Source organism: the organism of the source record quoted next, unplaced genomic scaffold (assembly GCF_019419815.1).
Source record: "Pyrus x bretschneideri cultivar Hongxiangsu unplaced genomic scaffold, Pyrus_bretschneideri_v1 Contig24, whole genome shotgun sequence".
Taxonomy (NCBI): Eukaryota; Viridiplantae; Streptophyta; class Magnoliopsida; order Rosales; family Rosaceae; genus Pyrus; species Pyrus x bretschneideri.
Genome location: NW_025999546.1, coordinates 1,728,689 through 1,745,522, shown reverse-complemented (window position 1 = coordinate 1,745,522; position 16,834 = coordinate 1,728,689). Strand labels below are relative to the sequence as shown.

General features: G+C 37.2%; 2 protein-coding genes across 3 annotated transcripts; one reads left to right on the top strand and one right to left on the bottom strand.

The window, feature by feature from the left end:
• Nucleotides 1-431: 431 nt before the first annotated feature.
• On the bottom strand, nucleotides 432-5,153 carry LOC103929531 (zinc finger protein BRUTUS-like). Of its 2 annotated transcripts, XM_048586084.1 has the most exons (13): nucleotides 5,008-5,153; nucleotides 4,256-4,707; nucleotides 3,880-4,108; nucleotides 3,592-3,760; nucleotides 2,534-3,481; nucleotides 2,356-2,425; nucleotides 2,046-2,267; nucleotides 1,825-1,962; nucleotides 1,478-1,712; nucleotides 1,291-1,353; nucleotides 1,028-1,168; nucleotides 680-942; nucleotides 432-623 (listed from the first exon to the last, which is right to left on the bottom strand). In XM_048586084.1, the coding sequence occupies exons 2-12, from the start codon at nucleotides 4,498-4,500 to the stop codon at nucleotides 718-720; spliced, it is 2,685 nt and encodes an 894-aa protein (XP_048442041.1). In that variant the 5' UTR covers nucleotides 4,501-4,707; nucleotides 5,008-5,153; the 3' UTR covers nucleotides 432-623; nucleotides 680-717. The 2 variants fall into 2 exon arrangements, with proteins under 2 accessions (XP_048442041.1, XP_048442040.1); XM_048586083.1 differs by having other exon boundaries at nucleotides 4,256-5,153.
• A 10,005-nt stretch (nucleotides 5,154-15,158) lies between these two features.
• On the top strand, nucleotides 15,159-15,647 carry LOC103929530. The gene has a single exon (XM_009338738.2). It carries the CDS (start codon nucleotides 15,159-15,161, stop codon nucleotides 15,645-15,647), a length of 489 nt encoding a protein of 162 aa, XP_009337013.2.
• The last annotated feature ends 1,187 nt before the right edge of the window (nucleotides 15,648-16,834 follow it).

Genomic DNA, 16,834 nt, shown 5'->3' with positions numbered 1-16,834 from the left:
GTGTTTACCCTAATTTTGAGGGCGTATAGATTGCCAAACCTTGGTTCATGTTGAATTGAACTTGAGAACTTTCACTTAAAGTGGAGAGAAAGTTCTCATGTGATTTAAATTCATGTATTAATAAAATCATCCACCCAACAAACGGATCCACTTGGTGAAATCATCTTCCACTCTGAATGACGATGACGTTAGAGCACGTATGGTCGTTAGATTTAAAATCAGGATTGTGATACCATGAAGGAACGTTTCAGCGTAAAACCAATTGGTAGTAAGAGAGTGATCTAACTCCTTAAAATCTGTTACGAAGTTTCGTAACTCTCAATGCAGAACAACACTCCACATTCTCACACATACTGGTGCACGTTCACACATAATACACGGTAACAAAGCACTCTCATTATTTCAAAAGAAAAAATGATGGAATTAAACAATTGTCCTTCAATAAACAATAAATTGACCCAAATTACATGGAACAAAATCATGATTTAGCAAGTTGAAGAAGGAAGTCTTTTAATGGACACACTTATTTTGCATGACATGCTAATAACATGCCTTATTACAAACCCTGCAATTTACACACATATTACAGCAATTTGCCTCCCAAACACATGAGCAATATTTGCCTAATGGAAACAGAAAGCAGGATCTGTCACACGTAACTTTACTCGTTGCTATTTGCCTAATGGAAACAGAAAGCAGGATCTGTCACACGTAACTTTACTCGTTGCTCCCCAATGCCTTGAACCAAAGTAAAATTACAACACTGCTTAAGCCGCAAAAGAGCACCAGAATGCATAGAACTAGAAAACACATCAGGAACCTCTCCTTGCCATTTTGTCCTGCAACCGCATTCTCCAACCCCTTCTTCAATCGGTGCAGAAGCCGAGGATGCTTGCTAGTATGGGGTTCAAACCATGGCACAGAATGATATAACATATTTACCTGCGGGCAAAAGAAAGAAATTAGCTCGTATTAGATTATGTACTTCGGAAGAAAGCATAATTAGACTCGGGAAATTTAGCATTACCAAAAAACTTGTGTGGCTGGAAAATATTCCTTCGAGTTTTTTGTTAGTCCATGAAGTCTTCATTTGGGTTCTTTCATGACAATCGGAAAATTCCATGGATTCGTCACCACCAACCAGAATGGAAGACTGAGTTGATGCCCTCTGCACATATGTTAGTCCACATTTTTAATAACAAACACAGTAGAGAAAGCAGGAAGAACGAAAGAAAATGAATCAGGCACTGAACATTTTACTTAAGCCTATGATTTCTCAATTTCTCTTACCATCATATTTCCGGAAGATTTGCAGCAGACGGGACATGTACTGTAGTGACTACGAGAGAAAGCCTGGTCGGAATAAAGGAGTGAGATTTAGTGCAATGACTTCTCATCACTCTTCATATAAGGGTTATCGAAAACAAAACGAAGGTAGCATAATTATGTATCAAAATCATGTGAGATGAATAAAGACCTCCAAGCAAACTACATGCATCAAATGGCCACATGGTAAAGCTCTGATGCTTGAGGTTGATGTGAACAAGAAGTCATTGCAGATGGGGCAGTTAGCTTCGAGGCATTTCTCCCGGCACTTGTGGTTCACTATACTTATGCTCAAGCAACAATTGCACTTCATGCAGTGAAAATAGTCGATGCCAAGGCCCTTCCCAACACGGCATAAATTGCAAAATGGACAATGATAGACATTCCTGAGCAACGAAAAGTAACAGTTACATATGTAATTCACCAAAATAGTTCTTGTGTACTGATACGAAAAGTTGATAACTCACAACTGCAGATTTTGTATGAGAACTTAGTTACCTGCCATCATCAAAAAGTTTGCATGAATTACAATAATATTTTGCCATTGAGAGTCCGTTGCAAGAAGGCGTGGAGCATATTGGCTCGACTGGCTGAATATTGAGGCAGCGCATACACATCATTTCCGATGTTTGTTTCCTGCAGTAGAAGACTAGAATATCAGCTACCTATATATATAGAATTTCTCAACTTGAGAAGAAGCTTCACCATCGAGAAATTACCAATCCATTTTGTGGTCGCTGCCAATATCGTGGCAAAATCTACATGTAAACAGCTTGTTGCAGCAAGTGGCATGGAGTTTGCAGTTTCTTTTGTAGTGCTTACACCCATATACTCCTTTTTCGGAATCTTGAAATGTTGGTGACCGTCCCACTAAATCTTCACCCTCACAATTATTTCCTGCTGAAGCTCGGGATAAACTCTGCTGTGCAGCCATCCAGTAACTGAGATAGAACCGAATAGCTTGTAATGTAAGAAATATGACCACGAACATGAAGAAATCTCAAAGTAGATATTTGCCATCAGACTAACCTAGACATTAGATTCTTCAAGTTATGCTTCTTATGAGAGTTGAAGGCACGATCAATTTGCCGCATGCTTCCTTCAAACATAACAATCAAACTTAACAAAAGAATATAGAAACATGAAAAGTAGAACAAGATCAATATAAGATATTTGTATCTATGCAGCTTTTCAAGATAGCACAAACCTTTTGGAGAAAAGCGACTTTCAAGCCTCCGAGTCTGTGAACTTGAGAATGAATTTCCGTTAGAGCTTTCATTTAACCATTCATTGAACATTGTATTTTTGGTCACCTTATTAAAGGTATTCATCATTTCACTCCGTTCATCCTCGGTAAGTGCTGAACTTACCCAGGGTAACATAGATTGTAGCACGTCAGCACCTGTAGTCCCCAGTATGAAACCAACCATTTTATTTTGATCCTCCACAGAGAAGTGCAATCCAAATAGTGGCCACAGTTCAATCTCTTCCCTTCTCATGTGCTGGTCTACCATAATTCTTAGTGACTTGAGCGATGCACGAAGCCTGATAGCTAATTCATGGTACTTTCTCAAGCATTCGCTTGACTCACCACCGCAAGTACCAGAAAAAGCTATCGCACTTCCGTGAAGGTGTGAAAGCTCAAAAAGAAGACCAGAAATATTTTCAAATGCCTGTTGTTCTTGCTCATGATCCAGTGTGTGTGAGTGACTCACATTGTGAAGTGCATCTCGGGATTCCAGTGCCGGATACAATATATTGTCCTCAGCATTACTATGAGCTCTGGATAAGTCCCATAAGAAACAGAAAAATCCACTGAACTGCTGAAGAAATATCTCATCACAAGTGCTGACCTTTTCCGATTCATTGTCAAGATATTCCAAGTCACGGCGTATGGCCTTATGAACTTTAAAAACAACATCAATTGGTTGTAAAGGGTGAGAAGCATTGCTCTCTTCATATGGAGAGGAGTAGATATCTCTGCTTGACAATGTGGAAGCACACCAAGCACGTGATAATTGACCAATTTTCTCATCACTACTAACAAACCTTTTGACAGGACAGCGCCCGCTTGCACTTGAGCAGGAGTTGTCATTGAGAGGCTTGCTAGCCCAACCACAAAAGATCTCGACCAGAGCAATATCTGATGCTGGAGCTGTATCAAACAATAAATTTTCAAAAAACTTAAAATTAGATAAACAAAATATAGATTACGAGAACAGTATTTATGTCAACACATAGCCATAAAAGAAGACAGAAATAGACCTGCCATCTGCATGTTTTTAACAAAGTTGTTGGCTTCATTTGCAGTCAATGAGTTTACCATCCATGGCAACGCACGCTCAATTAATTTCAAGGGCATCACACACAAGCTTTGATGCAAAAGTTCCCGTTGTCTTTTGACGCTTAAGTGCTTTCGCACAAGTGGAAGGACCTAGACAGACAGAGAGCTTAGCTGATGGTTCCAAGACAGTAAAATGCTGCATAACTTTCCAAAAGCTACGAAATATATCTCACAAGAAACTAATTTATAATTAAAATAGTGGAGCTCACCTGAACTTCCTCATTGTCGAAACGCCCCTTTAAAGTTTCCATTATTCGATCAGCATGTGAGGCTATCGTTGACTTAAATTCTGTAATGGAAGAAGAGATTGTTCCTGCCTTCTGTATACTTTCAATCAAACACATAAACTCTTTGCATAAACTTTCTTCGTTTGTGCGCTGCTGAAAAGATAAGGTTTCTCCATATACTGCGGGATACATGACTTTTGTCTCTGCAACACTGCAGAAGAAACGCAGTAGAAACTTCAAACGAAAGAAGAGATACAAAAAATAATAATAACAGAAAATTAAAACAATTGAGCAACAGCACTAAGAAATATTTGATGATTAATTAAATAATTTAAAACTTGTTAATTCTCAAGAGGACCTGTGGAAGATACAAATTTCGGCAATAAATTGAAGCTTCTTATGGAAAGCTAATAGATCATAAGTAACAGCACCAGAAATACTAATCTTCTTGGCCTCCTCGAGTATCTCATGCAACTCTCGTTTAATAGCATTGTGCCAAAGAATTACAGTATCTACTGGATGTTCGCCAGAGAACTCAGATGCAAAGTCTGTTTCGTCTGTCTGATTTGATATCATGCTTGCACAATAATCTTTCCCTTCCATCCAGGCGAAAATAACTTGTTCAACAAGATTATCCTCTCGAACTATATTCCTCAAATACTTTTGAAGATAGTGATATTCATCAGGGGAAATAGAGGACGACAACCAGGGGAGGAACTTTGAAAGTATATTAGTGGGGATGCTGCACAAAATCTTCCAGACTAAAGATGCTTGTTCTTCATGTGAGAACTGAGTAAGCAAAGGGAAGACCTGATGCATTAAAAACACCGACAGAAGTTAAAAACAATTTTCATTTCAATCCAGGATATTGAGCAAAAAGGCCATAGATTTATGCATATATACGTAGACATATACGCAAACGTATAGTACACATTAATCAGTCGAAAATGATTAGTGTAATAAGAGGATTTTCAAAAACTATGGACCAAAACTCTATTGCAGAAAAAGGTTCGAACAGCTATATTTTCATATTCATGGATGCGCATAGATTCTCGGATTATTATGGAAGATCAAATGAATACATCAAAACATCCAAAGCAGCAGAATTACATGCAAGTACTTGTTATGGAGATTGTTAGAGCATGAACTCGAGAACCAAGACGCAAAGGTAAAATGCTTTTAAACAACTAAGGTAAAAACCAATGTAAAATAGTTAATTCAATTTCAAATAGGTATTTTTGAGGGAAACTTGTCCTGTAAAGAAATACTTTATTCACAATCAATCACAATGCTGCATGCGTATATGTGCATTGCCCAGATGTGTACGCATGTTCTTAGGGACAGGTCCAAAGGAATGACGTGTAGTAATCGACTTTAGTTGGGACAGCCAAAACCCTAGCTATTTGTCAGTGTCACCGATTCTGTATAGGAGTACGATTCTCCTACTCCTGTATAACTTAATCCCACACCACTCTTTCGGTCAACCTCATAGTGTGGCTAAATAAACTTATCATTAATTAGGTTTCCTTTACAAATCATCTACGCAAAAAAATCAATTAAATAGAAAATCGGTTAGTCATCTAATTAGAAAACCGATTTGTCAAATAATATTTCATTTACAGACATGTTGGTTTATACTCGTTCTTTTGGATCAATCACTCTCCACGAAGATGCTCAAATCTAATATGTACTAAGGAAGTTGTCATCCGATTCATTTTTGTAATTGTTTAGTATAGCAGATGCATTGTTTGATTCATATTCTGTTTGTAGCGAATAGATATAGTCCACTTATTACAAAGTACATGCATATCATCGTCAGACATAACAATTTATTTTCTTGAAATATCGCGTGCTAATTGACATGCAATTGTTAATTGGAAAATGTGATATACCTACCTTCCTTTGAAAATAAAATATTGAAATTAAAAAATGAAAACGCATATCATTGACTATATATAAAAATGATATGACTTCTCAGTCATTTGCATATAGGACTTCTCGTATATAAAAATTTATAATCTTCCCTCCTTCACTTAATAATATTAAATTAAAAAAAAAAATTATATCTGCATATTTCTTAAGTGCATGGGTCATCATTGTGTATTTATGTGACCGGCCTCACAACAACCCCTCCAACAATCATTATTAAACACAGGAATTACAATCTATAATAAATTAACTAATAAAATATAAATTAAAACAAAAGCAAACAAAAAACTAATACCTGGTCCTCTTCCTTGGCCATGCACTGAGCAACAAATATTTGTAAGGCTGCTGTAAAGAACACCAGCTCCGTTGGGAAACTTTCCCCATTTTGTGTGCTAGAAATTAGCAGCTTAAACAGGTAATCAAAAGCAGTCCTTTCACCAATGTGTTGAAGTAAGTACGTGGGTGCCATATTTTTCTCCCGTGTATAAACAGCTGCAAATATTGCCTAGAATTCCAAAATTTATAATAATTTAATTCGGATCAATAAATAATTTCTTATTTTGACATAGATTGGTAGACATTTCATTTTCTAACCCCTGATTGAAATTTCAACTAAGGTCAATAAAAAAAGAAATTCCTCCCAAACTGAGGTCAATATCACTTGCTTCTTACCTTCCGCTTAGTATTTTTCCTCTCAACTGGTACCGGGTTTTGAAAGTATGAATCTCACATCATGAAAAGAAAAGATTTTGCAAGTATAGATAAGTACTTGGGTTACTCTAATATTGTAATTGGAATTTTATGGTAAAATCTCAACTTTCTTTAACTGAGAGGTCTTAAGTTCGACTCTCCTAAATGATGAGCTTGGTACCAAATCGTTACGGTTGACCCATCCGACTTAACCTAAATCTCCCACCCCAAATGTAAATATATCATTGTATCCAGAAAAAAGTCAATACCACTTAAAAACTTTTCATCATTTACCTCTCGATGCTCTCATTAAAAGCAAAATAATGTTGATTGACCCAATCCTAATATTAGTAATAATTTTTTACCTATAACCAAACTACAATCAATACATTTGCATCGACTCTGAAATGTAAGGGAAAAACAAACTTTTTGTAGGGAACTAACGGCTGCAACTTGGCAATTAGAGGTGGCAAATCAACCCATTGGATTGTTAATGAGTACTAGTTAAGATCTGTTTTAATTTGATATCACTATAATATAGATGTGAGATTGGTAGTGATGATGATGGTGTAAGGTAAAATCAAACAAATGGATCTTAATGGATATCCATTAACAACCCAATGAGTTAATTTTCCATCTTTACTGGCAAGTTTTGAAATGTTAATTTTTCTATTTAATAATGTTTGTGACAAATGAAATTGGCAAGTTTTGTTCGGTTAATTTTTCTACTTAATTAATGTTTGTGACAAATGAAATGTTTTAACTTGATAGTACTTGTCACTCAGCATGCCTCACTGCAGAGACACTTCCCACCCAAGTTCCGCTACTAACGTACATACAATATATACACGTTTAGTGCTAAAATTTGTACATACCTCGTCTTTGACATTTAAGTAGTTTTCATAAATCGATTTGAGAAAGTTGCAACGCTCCAAAAATGCCCCAACATCTGCATGTGAGCCCATGGCATACCCCATTGCCAATTGGTGAAGCACACCAAGCTCATTGCATATAGTAGCTTTGTGAATGAAGAAGATGACTGAAATCGGTGACTTGGGCACTACCAACGTCGCCATCTCTTAATTAGTCTTTGTTGGATGGTTGATTTGAATTGCAGGTCGGAGTAGAGGACTGATGGAGGGAAGCATATATAGTTGGCAGGATTCACTAAACGACATGACGTTGATATCAATTAGAAATCGTCCGCCCCGTAGATTTTCCACGTAAAAAAAAAAATAAAAAAATGTCTTCACGAAATGACTTTCAAATGAGCCAAAGGCACACATGCATGATTATTGCCATTGTCGGCCATTATATATGGAGTGTCGACATGTGGAAAAAATTGTTCAACTAATGAAAATTTAAATAATAGAAAGAATGAATAATATAAACCAAATTTGGTTGCATGCAAGAATATAAGAGGGGTTTTGGGTCTTAATTGTGCATGATCCTTGCCATGCCTCCTGCTTTTCTAGATTTTGTTACTTAATTGGCAAAGAAAGCCCAAGGAACCTTCTCATGCTTTGCTTTTTTATTTTATTTCTTATTTTATTGTTTGAACAAAAAAAATCGACATTGTATTATTGGATACAAATAAAAATACATTGGATGTGAAGTGGAAATCAAACAAAGGTGAAAAAACTAAAGGATTAGGGGAGTCAAGTTACATAATCAGCAGATGAAGGAGCCGGAAAGACGTGCCTTCTTCCTTGTTCACATAAACCCTTTTTATAAGGAGCAAAGAGAACAAAAGCAAGAGCAGCTTTCCTCCCCAAGCACTAATTCTAGTGGTTCCTTCTAATCCTGGAAAACGTATGAAAAAACCTACTACGGAACTAGCTAAGTGAATGGAAAAAAGATAACCAGTTGACGAGGCACAAGGGCAGGTGAAGCTGATTGTACTCGGGAAGAGGAAGAAGCAGATAGAGCAAAGGTCTCCTCTTTCGTTCCGTTCGATTGAAGAAGAAAAGGAATTGATTGAGTAGAAATTCTCATTGACCTACTTAACTCTTATAAATTTTGGTTGTTGAACTACTCTTGTAGTCTTACTCTTTTATTCTTGTAACATGGAGTACAAGTAAAATTACTACTTTTTTTAGATTCTCTTTTTATATATTGTATATTTCCAAAACTTACGTAGACTTCAGAGCATACAAGAAAGCCAATGTTTTCCTTTTTAGGAAATATATGTTATCTATGTCTTCAATAAAATGCCTTGTTGTTAGTTATTACTTTTAAATTGTTAGTTTAATGGCTAGCTGATTAAACGGTTCAGTGATGCCACCATCACACTGTTCTGGAATCAATGGGCAAAGTTTGTCGATCACTAAGATAGACTGTGCTTGTTCCGCAAGATTCAGGAACCTAATCTAGAAAGGAATTAACGAGTACGGGCATCTCCATCATTTATGGCCATGCGCAAATTTGATTCCAATACTGAGAGGATTCGCATGGAGCATTGATTTATGTGTTGGGATGAACGTCCTCCCTCTGTAGCCAATGCTTCTGTATTTATAATGCTAACACACTTCATGACCACGTTGTAAAGTCCATGCCGTGAGTAACTAATTCGCCAAAAATAATTTTTCCTAGGAATATTATCTCCAGAATAAACCCACGAGATTGCATCACCGATCTTTCAATTGGCCAAAACTTGACAGCCCGATGAGTCTGATTGGAAAATGTCTAACTCGCTGCAAGGGTAAGTGTCAATCCCAAAATGGAGGCGTGCTAATGGCTTGCAAATTATCCCATGGACGTCCAAAATTTTCTCCATTGGGCGTGATATAATCCCGTGGACTACATATTTTCGCAATATTTTTCCATCTCACGTAGGCCTTTTAAAATTTAATCCAATATGCTAGCAAATTATCTTGACACTTCCCAATTTCAAGATGATGTTACCCATAATGGGATAATATGGCTGCGCATGAATTTATCCTCCAATTTGAGATGGACACTGTTGTTTTGCTTTCAGATTAGGGATATGGTTGCATCCCATATAAAGGATAATATTGTAACTACACTATCTAGAGATATTACTTAGTGGTTAAGATTTTTGTTTGATAGTTACTTTCTGTTTGTCTAGAGGTTACAATATACTTGTATATAAATACTCGAAGTGTAAGATTATTTTCTAATGAATGAAAACATATTTTATCTAATATAGTATCACCCGCCTACCTGTCTCGCGACTTTTCTTTCTTCGATCCCAAACGTCATGCTTCCTTCTACGATCTTCATCTCTAATTTCTTGATCATCGTTCGTGTTCTTCGATCCTCCTTCATCGCTCTTTGTCAATGGCGACCTCTGCATCTCCTTCGTCGAAATCGATTTCTCCAGTTCATCCTCTTCCGACTACACCCTCAAACCTTAATTTTTCTGTTTCTTCCTTTATTATGACCCAAAACATTGGATCCATGGTGCCAATCAAGCTCACAACCACCAATTACTTGACCTGGAGTGCTTTCTTTGCTCCAATTTTTCGCCGATATAATCTGACTGGTCTCATTGATGGATCCATGGCTGCACCGCCTCAGTTCAATCTCAATTCTTCAGGAAATTGCATCCTCAATCCTGCCTATGTCTCTTGGTATGAGAATGATCAGAATATTCTCATCTAGATCAACTCTATGCTCTCTGAATCTCTCATTCCTTATACTGTAGGTGTGAATTCAGCTCGTGAACTTTGGGCGAAATTGGAATCAAAACTTGCCACGGCTTCTCAATCTCACATTCATGAGCTTCGATCTCGCCTTCGTAATCTTACCAAAGGTGAATCCACTGCTGCTCATTATCTTCAACAAATTGGGGCTATTGTTGATGCCCTTGCTAGTGCTGGTTCTCCGATTGAAGACTCTGATTTGATCTCGGTCACTCTTCATGGTCTTCCTCCTGAGTATGATTCGTTTGTTGATGCTATTCAATTCCGCCTTGGATCCACCACAATTGATGAATTACATGGTCTGCTTCTTAGCAAAAAGATACAGTTGGCCAATCGCAAGAAGAGTGGATCTGCATTATCATCGTTTCAGGCTCTACAAACCTCTGTTGGTATTCTTCCAATTCCTGCATCAAATCCTAACTCTTAGGCATTTATTGCTCAATCTTCTACCTTTCCTCATCAAGGTTATGGACTCGATCGTAATCACAATCGTGGTAGCTTCAATCGTGGCTCTCCCAGATTTTTTAACAAGCAGAGGTCAAGTAATTTTAATCGCTTCAACAATAACAATCAGCGTTCTAATCGTGGAGGTCGAAATACTTTCTCTTACAACAAGAAAAACTCTTGTCAAATCTGTCGTCAGTTTGACCATGAAGCTTGTGATTGTCCTCATCGCATAAATCCGACCTATGGTGGGAAATCTTCTCATTCAGCAATGGTGGCAAACTCATCTTCCTCCACTCCTACTTGGATTGTGGATTCTGGAGCCACCTCACACATGACCAATTCTTATGCTAATCTCCAAAACCCTGAAGCCTACACTAGTTCTGAACAAGTGTACATTGGTGATGGCAAAGGTTTGCCTATCACTCACTCTGGTTTTACTATTTTGCATACTCCTAATAGTGTGTTTAATCTGAATAAAGTCTTATATGTTCCTGATTTAAAACACAATCTTTTATCTACAAATCAGTTTCTAATTGACAATCATTGCTCATTACATCTTTATCATTCTCACTTCACTGTGAAGGATCTTTCTTCGAGGAGGATGCGTTTTAAAGGACCTGTTCAGCATGGTTTCTATCCATTTCTTTTCTCATCATCACCAACTCGTTCTCCTAAAGCTCTTACAGCCTCTGTGAAAGCCTCACGAGATATCTGGCACAACAGATTGGGTTATCCCTCTGTGAAGATTGTCAATAAACTAGTCTCTTAATCTTGTATTTCAATTTTTCCTAATGCGGCTAAGTTTTTATGCTCAGATTGTGCGTTAGGTAAATACTCTCAGCTTCCTTTTGTATATACTGTTTCTACAACTAGCAAGCCTTTAGAACTCATTCATACTGATGTTTGAGGCCCTTCACCCGTCACATCTTATCAAGGTTTCAAGTACTATGTCATCTTTGTGGATGACTACACAAGAAATTGTTGGTTCTATCCATTGAAATACAAATTTGATGTACTGTCCACTTTTATTCAATACAAATATATGGTTGAAAATGCTTTGTGTACAAAGATTATTGCCTTAAGGTCTGACTCTGGTCGTGAATTCTTGAGTACTTCTTTCTCAGCTTTTTTAGCTCAACACGGTATTCAGCACCAACTTACCTGTCCACACACCGCTGAACAGAATAGGTGTGCAGAACGCAAGCATCGCCATTTAGTGGAGATTGTTCGAACTCTGTTTGCAGCTTCTAAAGTTCCTCACATTTACTGGGTTGAGGCCTTTGCCACTGCCATCTATCTCATAAATCAATTGCCTACAGTTTCTAGATCATCTCCTTAGGAATCCTTATTTCATCGACCACCCAATTATGATTTTATTGAAAATGTTTGGCTGTGCTTGTTTCCCTTGGTTAAAGCCTTATACATCCTCTAAGTTGGATCCTAAAAGCAAGGCTTGTGTCTTTCTTGGTTATAGCTTGAATCATAAGGGGTACCAATGTCTTGATATTGCCACCAACAGACTATACATTTCCCAACATGTTTTGTTTAATGAATCTAGGTTTCCTTTTCATCATCTATTGCCTCACACACCTGCCACAACCTTCCCTTCTAACTCCGTATCCTCTATTCCTTCTACTTTAACCTTTACTTTTCATTCCTCACCTACCACTTCAACTACCACTTCATCTATCACTTCCCCACTACAATTTTCAACTTCCCCTTTACCTACCACTTTACCTTCCTCTTCATCCTTACACTTTGTCCCTTCCATCCCTCCTGTAACAGTCTCAGAACCTATTACCACCAACCCCACCCAACCCATTAACACTCACTAAATGCAAACAAGGTCCAAATCTGGAATTTTCAGGCCTAAAGCCCTCACTACTACTAAACACCCCTTACCTTCTCATCTTTTAGTGGATTATCTACCTACAACCTATCTTCAAGCTTCCAAGTATCATCATTGGTGCCAAGCAATGCAGGAAGAAGTCACTGCATTTCTCACTACTGGAACCTGGTCTCTTGTTCCTTAATCTTCTTCCCAAAATGTTGTAGGATGCCAATGGGTGTTTCGCATTAAAAGGAAACCTGATGGTACTGTCGACAGGTATAAAGCTCGGTTAGTTGCAAAGGGTTTCAACCAACAGAAAGGTCTTGACTATACAGAAACCTTTAGTCCTATTGCCAAACCAGTGACTATTCGGCTTCTCCTTATTCTTGCAGCTCAATATGATTGGTTCTTAAACCAACTTGATGTTAGTAATGCATTTTTAATGGTAGCCTATCTGAATCAGTGCTCATACACTAGCCTCTTGGTTTTGAAGATTCTACTAAGCCCTCTCATGTGTGTCACTTGTACAAATCATTGTACAATTTAAAACAAGCTCCGCGAGCTTGGTATGAGAAGCTCCATGGGGCTCTTCACTCTCTTGGTTTTGTAGGATCCCCCAATGATCATTCTTTGTTTATTAAAAAGGCTCCCGATTTGGTTTTCATTCTCATCTATGTGGATGACATTTTGGTCACTGGTCCTAATGCTGGAGCATGTAAACAAGTGATTCAACAACTCAGATCTTTATTTGCTATCAAAGATCTTGGAACTCTCCATTACTTTCTTAGCATTAAAGTCAAAAGATCTTCTTTAGGAATCTTTATATCTCAGACCAAATATATCTTGGATTTGTTATCCAAAGCAAATATAGCCGGGGCTAAACCATGCAGCACACCCCTTAGCACCTCTAAACTTGATCATGAGTCTCCCTTACTTGATAATATTACTAAGTATCGTTCTTTAGTTGGTGCTCTTCAATATCTTACCTGGACAGGACCAAATCTTAGTTTTGCAGTCAATCTTGTCTGCCAATTCATGCACAGCCCCAGGCTTTCTCATTTTCAGGCTGTTAAGCACATTCTCAGGTATCTTAAGTTTATGATTCTCCAAGTGTTCTACTCCTCCAACTATTACTGCGTTCTCTGATGCTGATTGGGCCGGTTGTGCCCTTGACAGAAGATCCACTGGAGGTTATTGTGTTTTTCTGGGCAACTCCTTAATTAGTTGGAGTGCTAAGAAGCAACCAACGGTCGCTCGCTCCTCCACTGAGGCCAAATACAGATCACTTGCAAATACTGCTTGTGAACTTACCTGGATTTGTAAATTGCTTGTTGACATTGGTTATTCCTTGCCTAACTCTCCTCAACTATGGTGCGATAATGTTTCTACTATATCTCTTGCTAAAAATCCGGTCTTTCATGTTCGGACCAAGCATGTGGAAATCGACTATCATTACATTTGGGAAAGAGTTTTGGCCAAGCAGATTTCTGTGCATTTCATTTGCACTCAAGATCAGGTGGCAGACATTTGTACCAAATCTCTTTCCAAGTCCAGGTTTTTGTATCTTCGTGACAAACTATAGCTTCGAGTACCTCAACTTCGTTTGAGGGGGGATATAAAGGATAATATTGTAACTACACTATCTAGAGATATTACTTAGTGGTTAAGATTTCTGTTTGAGTTACTTTCTGTTTGTCTAGAGGTTACAATATACTTTTATATAAATACTCAACGTGTAAGATTATTTTCTAATGAATGAAAACATATTTTATCTAATATCCCATTTATCAATACTAACTGAAATTTATTTTAATATCTTAACAACCATCCAACGGCTTAGTACACAAAGTCGAATACTGCAAAATCTAGTCCAACCACATAGACATTGACTCGAAAGGTGTAGTGAATGAAACCACATCTAGACCAAGTTGCTGTGGCAATCTAAGAGATTAATCAGATGTAGTGACTATGGATGCAAAATAATTTAGAGAACTTTTTGAAGTTATTCAGTTAAATATTGATGTGCTAAGTCAATTTTGACTTCGTAATTGAGGTTTTGTTCTTACCAAAACAAAGGCTGCATTTTTCTTTTGACTAAATTCCACCGCAACAAAACTACGCTCCTCTAACAATTTGGTCCAAATCTAACTTAGACAAAGTTCTTAGCAGTTTCCTCAAACACACCAAGCCGTGGGACCAAAGAAAGCTATCACACCAACAACCAGTCTAACGATGGCTTCTCTTTTTCAAGCGACTCACTTTTTCGAGAACACGACTAAGGTGACCAAGGTCCTAAGACAGCCCCTCTTAGGCCCCATGATCGAGAAGTTGACTGGTTGATAGTTTTGATCAAGCCTAAATGTGCGGCCATGATTTGACTTTCATACATTGTGTGTCTTCCCATCCAAAAATTATCTAGAAATGAATTAATCAGCTACGCGTAGCTTAATTAATTAGTCAATTGGCATGACGAAGTCATGGCTTAATTAGAAATCTTGAACTTAGTCAACTAGAGATTCTCAACACCTATATATATGTGCACAAACGCTCATCAACATTATCCAAAACATAAACGCTTTCAAACACATTTAGATCGATCAATTTGCTATTCAAATTAAAAGTTCAGCTAGCCAACCATTAAACACAACAGCACAATCTCCCCTCTTTGTATCTAGCAATATCAATTTATCGGTTGTTCCATGGAGAAGCCAGAAGGATATCCACAAGTAGATGATATTGCCACATGTAACGAGCCATCAAGTGCAAGCACTTCGTTTTTCGGAACCAAGAACGACATGTCACTGCTCGAGAGCGGCCTACTCCGGAGAAATGTTGGTGACATAGGTGACACTTGCTACAGATTTCAGTCAAAAATTGGCAAATCAGTTGATCCAAGGTTGCTAGCGCTGGTGGAATTCTTTAGAGAACTTTACTTTCGAAGAGTTGAACTATTCAATAGAATATTTCCGGGGGTTCAGGATAAATTAACTATTGTGGGTGTGGCATTAGCTCAAATGAAATCGGATCAAACCAAAGCACATCGGACAATGCAACGGAGTCTAAGTATTGGTTCGCCGCGTGATTTCAAAAGAAGAGAATCCGAAATGAGGCTTCAGCGATTCAAGGTCAGGACTATCGTTGTAGATGATGTCGTTGATCAAACTGCTAAACCCGGTGGTTCCAAGTGATCAATGGCCTGCAGAAGAATCGTCGTGGTGGAGAATGTATTCACTTTTTGATGGGATATTATTCTTTTGTATAGAAAAACAATGAATAATGAGGTGAACCATTTTGACCAAAAAAGAATGAGGTGAACATATAATTAAACCTTATTTTGTAATGATTGATTTATTTCTTTAATGATAGAATAAATCTAACCATTAAACGCACCCCACCGAATTTTGTTAATTAATTAATTTCTTTAATTGAATTATTTCTTTGAAAAAATAATCATTAAAGAAATAAATCAATAGTGCTAAACCATCAACCATAACCTCCGATGTTTTTTTTTTTTTGTCTTTAAAAAAAAAATGAAGGATATCGTGACATCTAACATTTTACATCCTATAGTTGAGAATAAGTGTTTTTTAACAATAGCGCTTGGATCACTTGGAAGTGAGAGATCTTATGTTCGAATCTCGTGAATGGCGAGTTTGATACCAAATTAGGTTGCACATAGTGTGGTTTAGCTAAACCTTCCCTTCCCTTAGTGAAAATATCAATGTACTCAAAAAAAAAAAAAGAAGAACAATAGCACTTAAATTTTCCACCTTACTATATAATAGCACGTATTAGCCACTCAGTACTACGGTCTAGTGGTATTCCTCTTCATTTGTAAGTAAGAGGTTTTAGGTTCAATTTTTGCCATAGGTGAATTTGAACCAAATTATTGTTAGTCCATTATAAGGCTAAGCCCACCGCCTCTTCCTTAGTGTAGAAAATATCGTTTGTTCAAAAAAAAAAAAATAGCACGCATTAATTGGAGATTATCAAGGGAATGTTTCAGTTCAACTTAATGAGTTTAGTATATCCTTCATATGTCGTATCTATCTATACTATTATTAATGTGTTATGGGATACCTTACGTTCAAAAAATTGTAAATTGATTTTTTTCAAAAATTAAAATACATAGAACCACTTAGTACTATCATATTATGGTTTACTGTGGTAGGATACCTTTTATATTATATTCGATTCTCGTTAAAGACAAAATATAATATATTAGGATGCAAATATCTAAATTTTATATTTTTAGATACTTTTTCTTACCCTTTGATGTAATATTGTAGGTATTAAAAAATGATAAGGTATTGCTATTTAGTGCTACGATCTAGTGGTATTTGAACCACAATATTGCTATTTGCTAGCCCAGTGT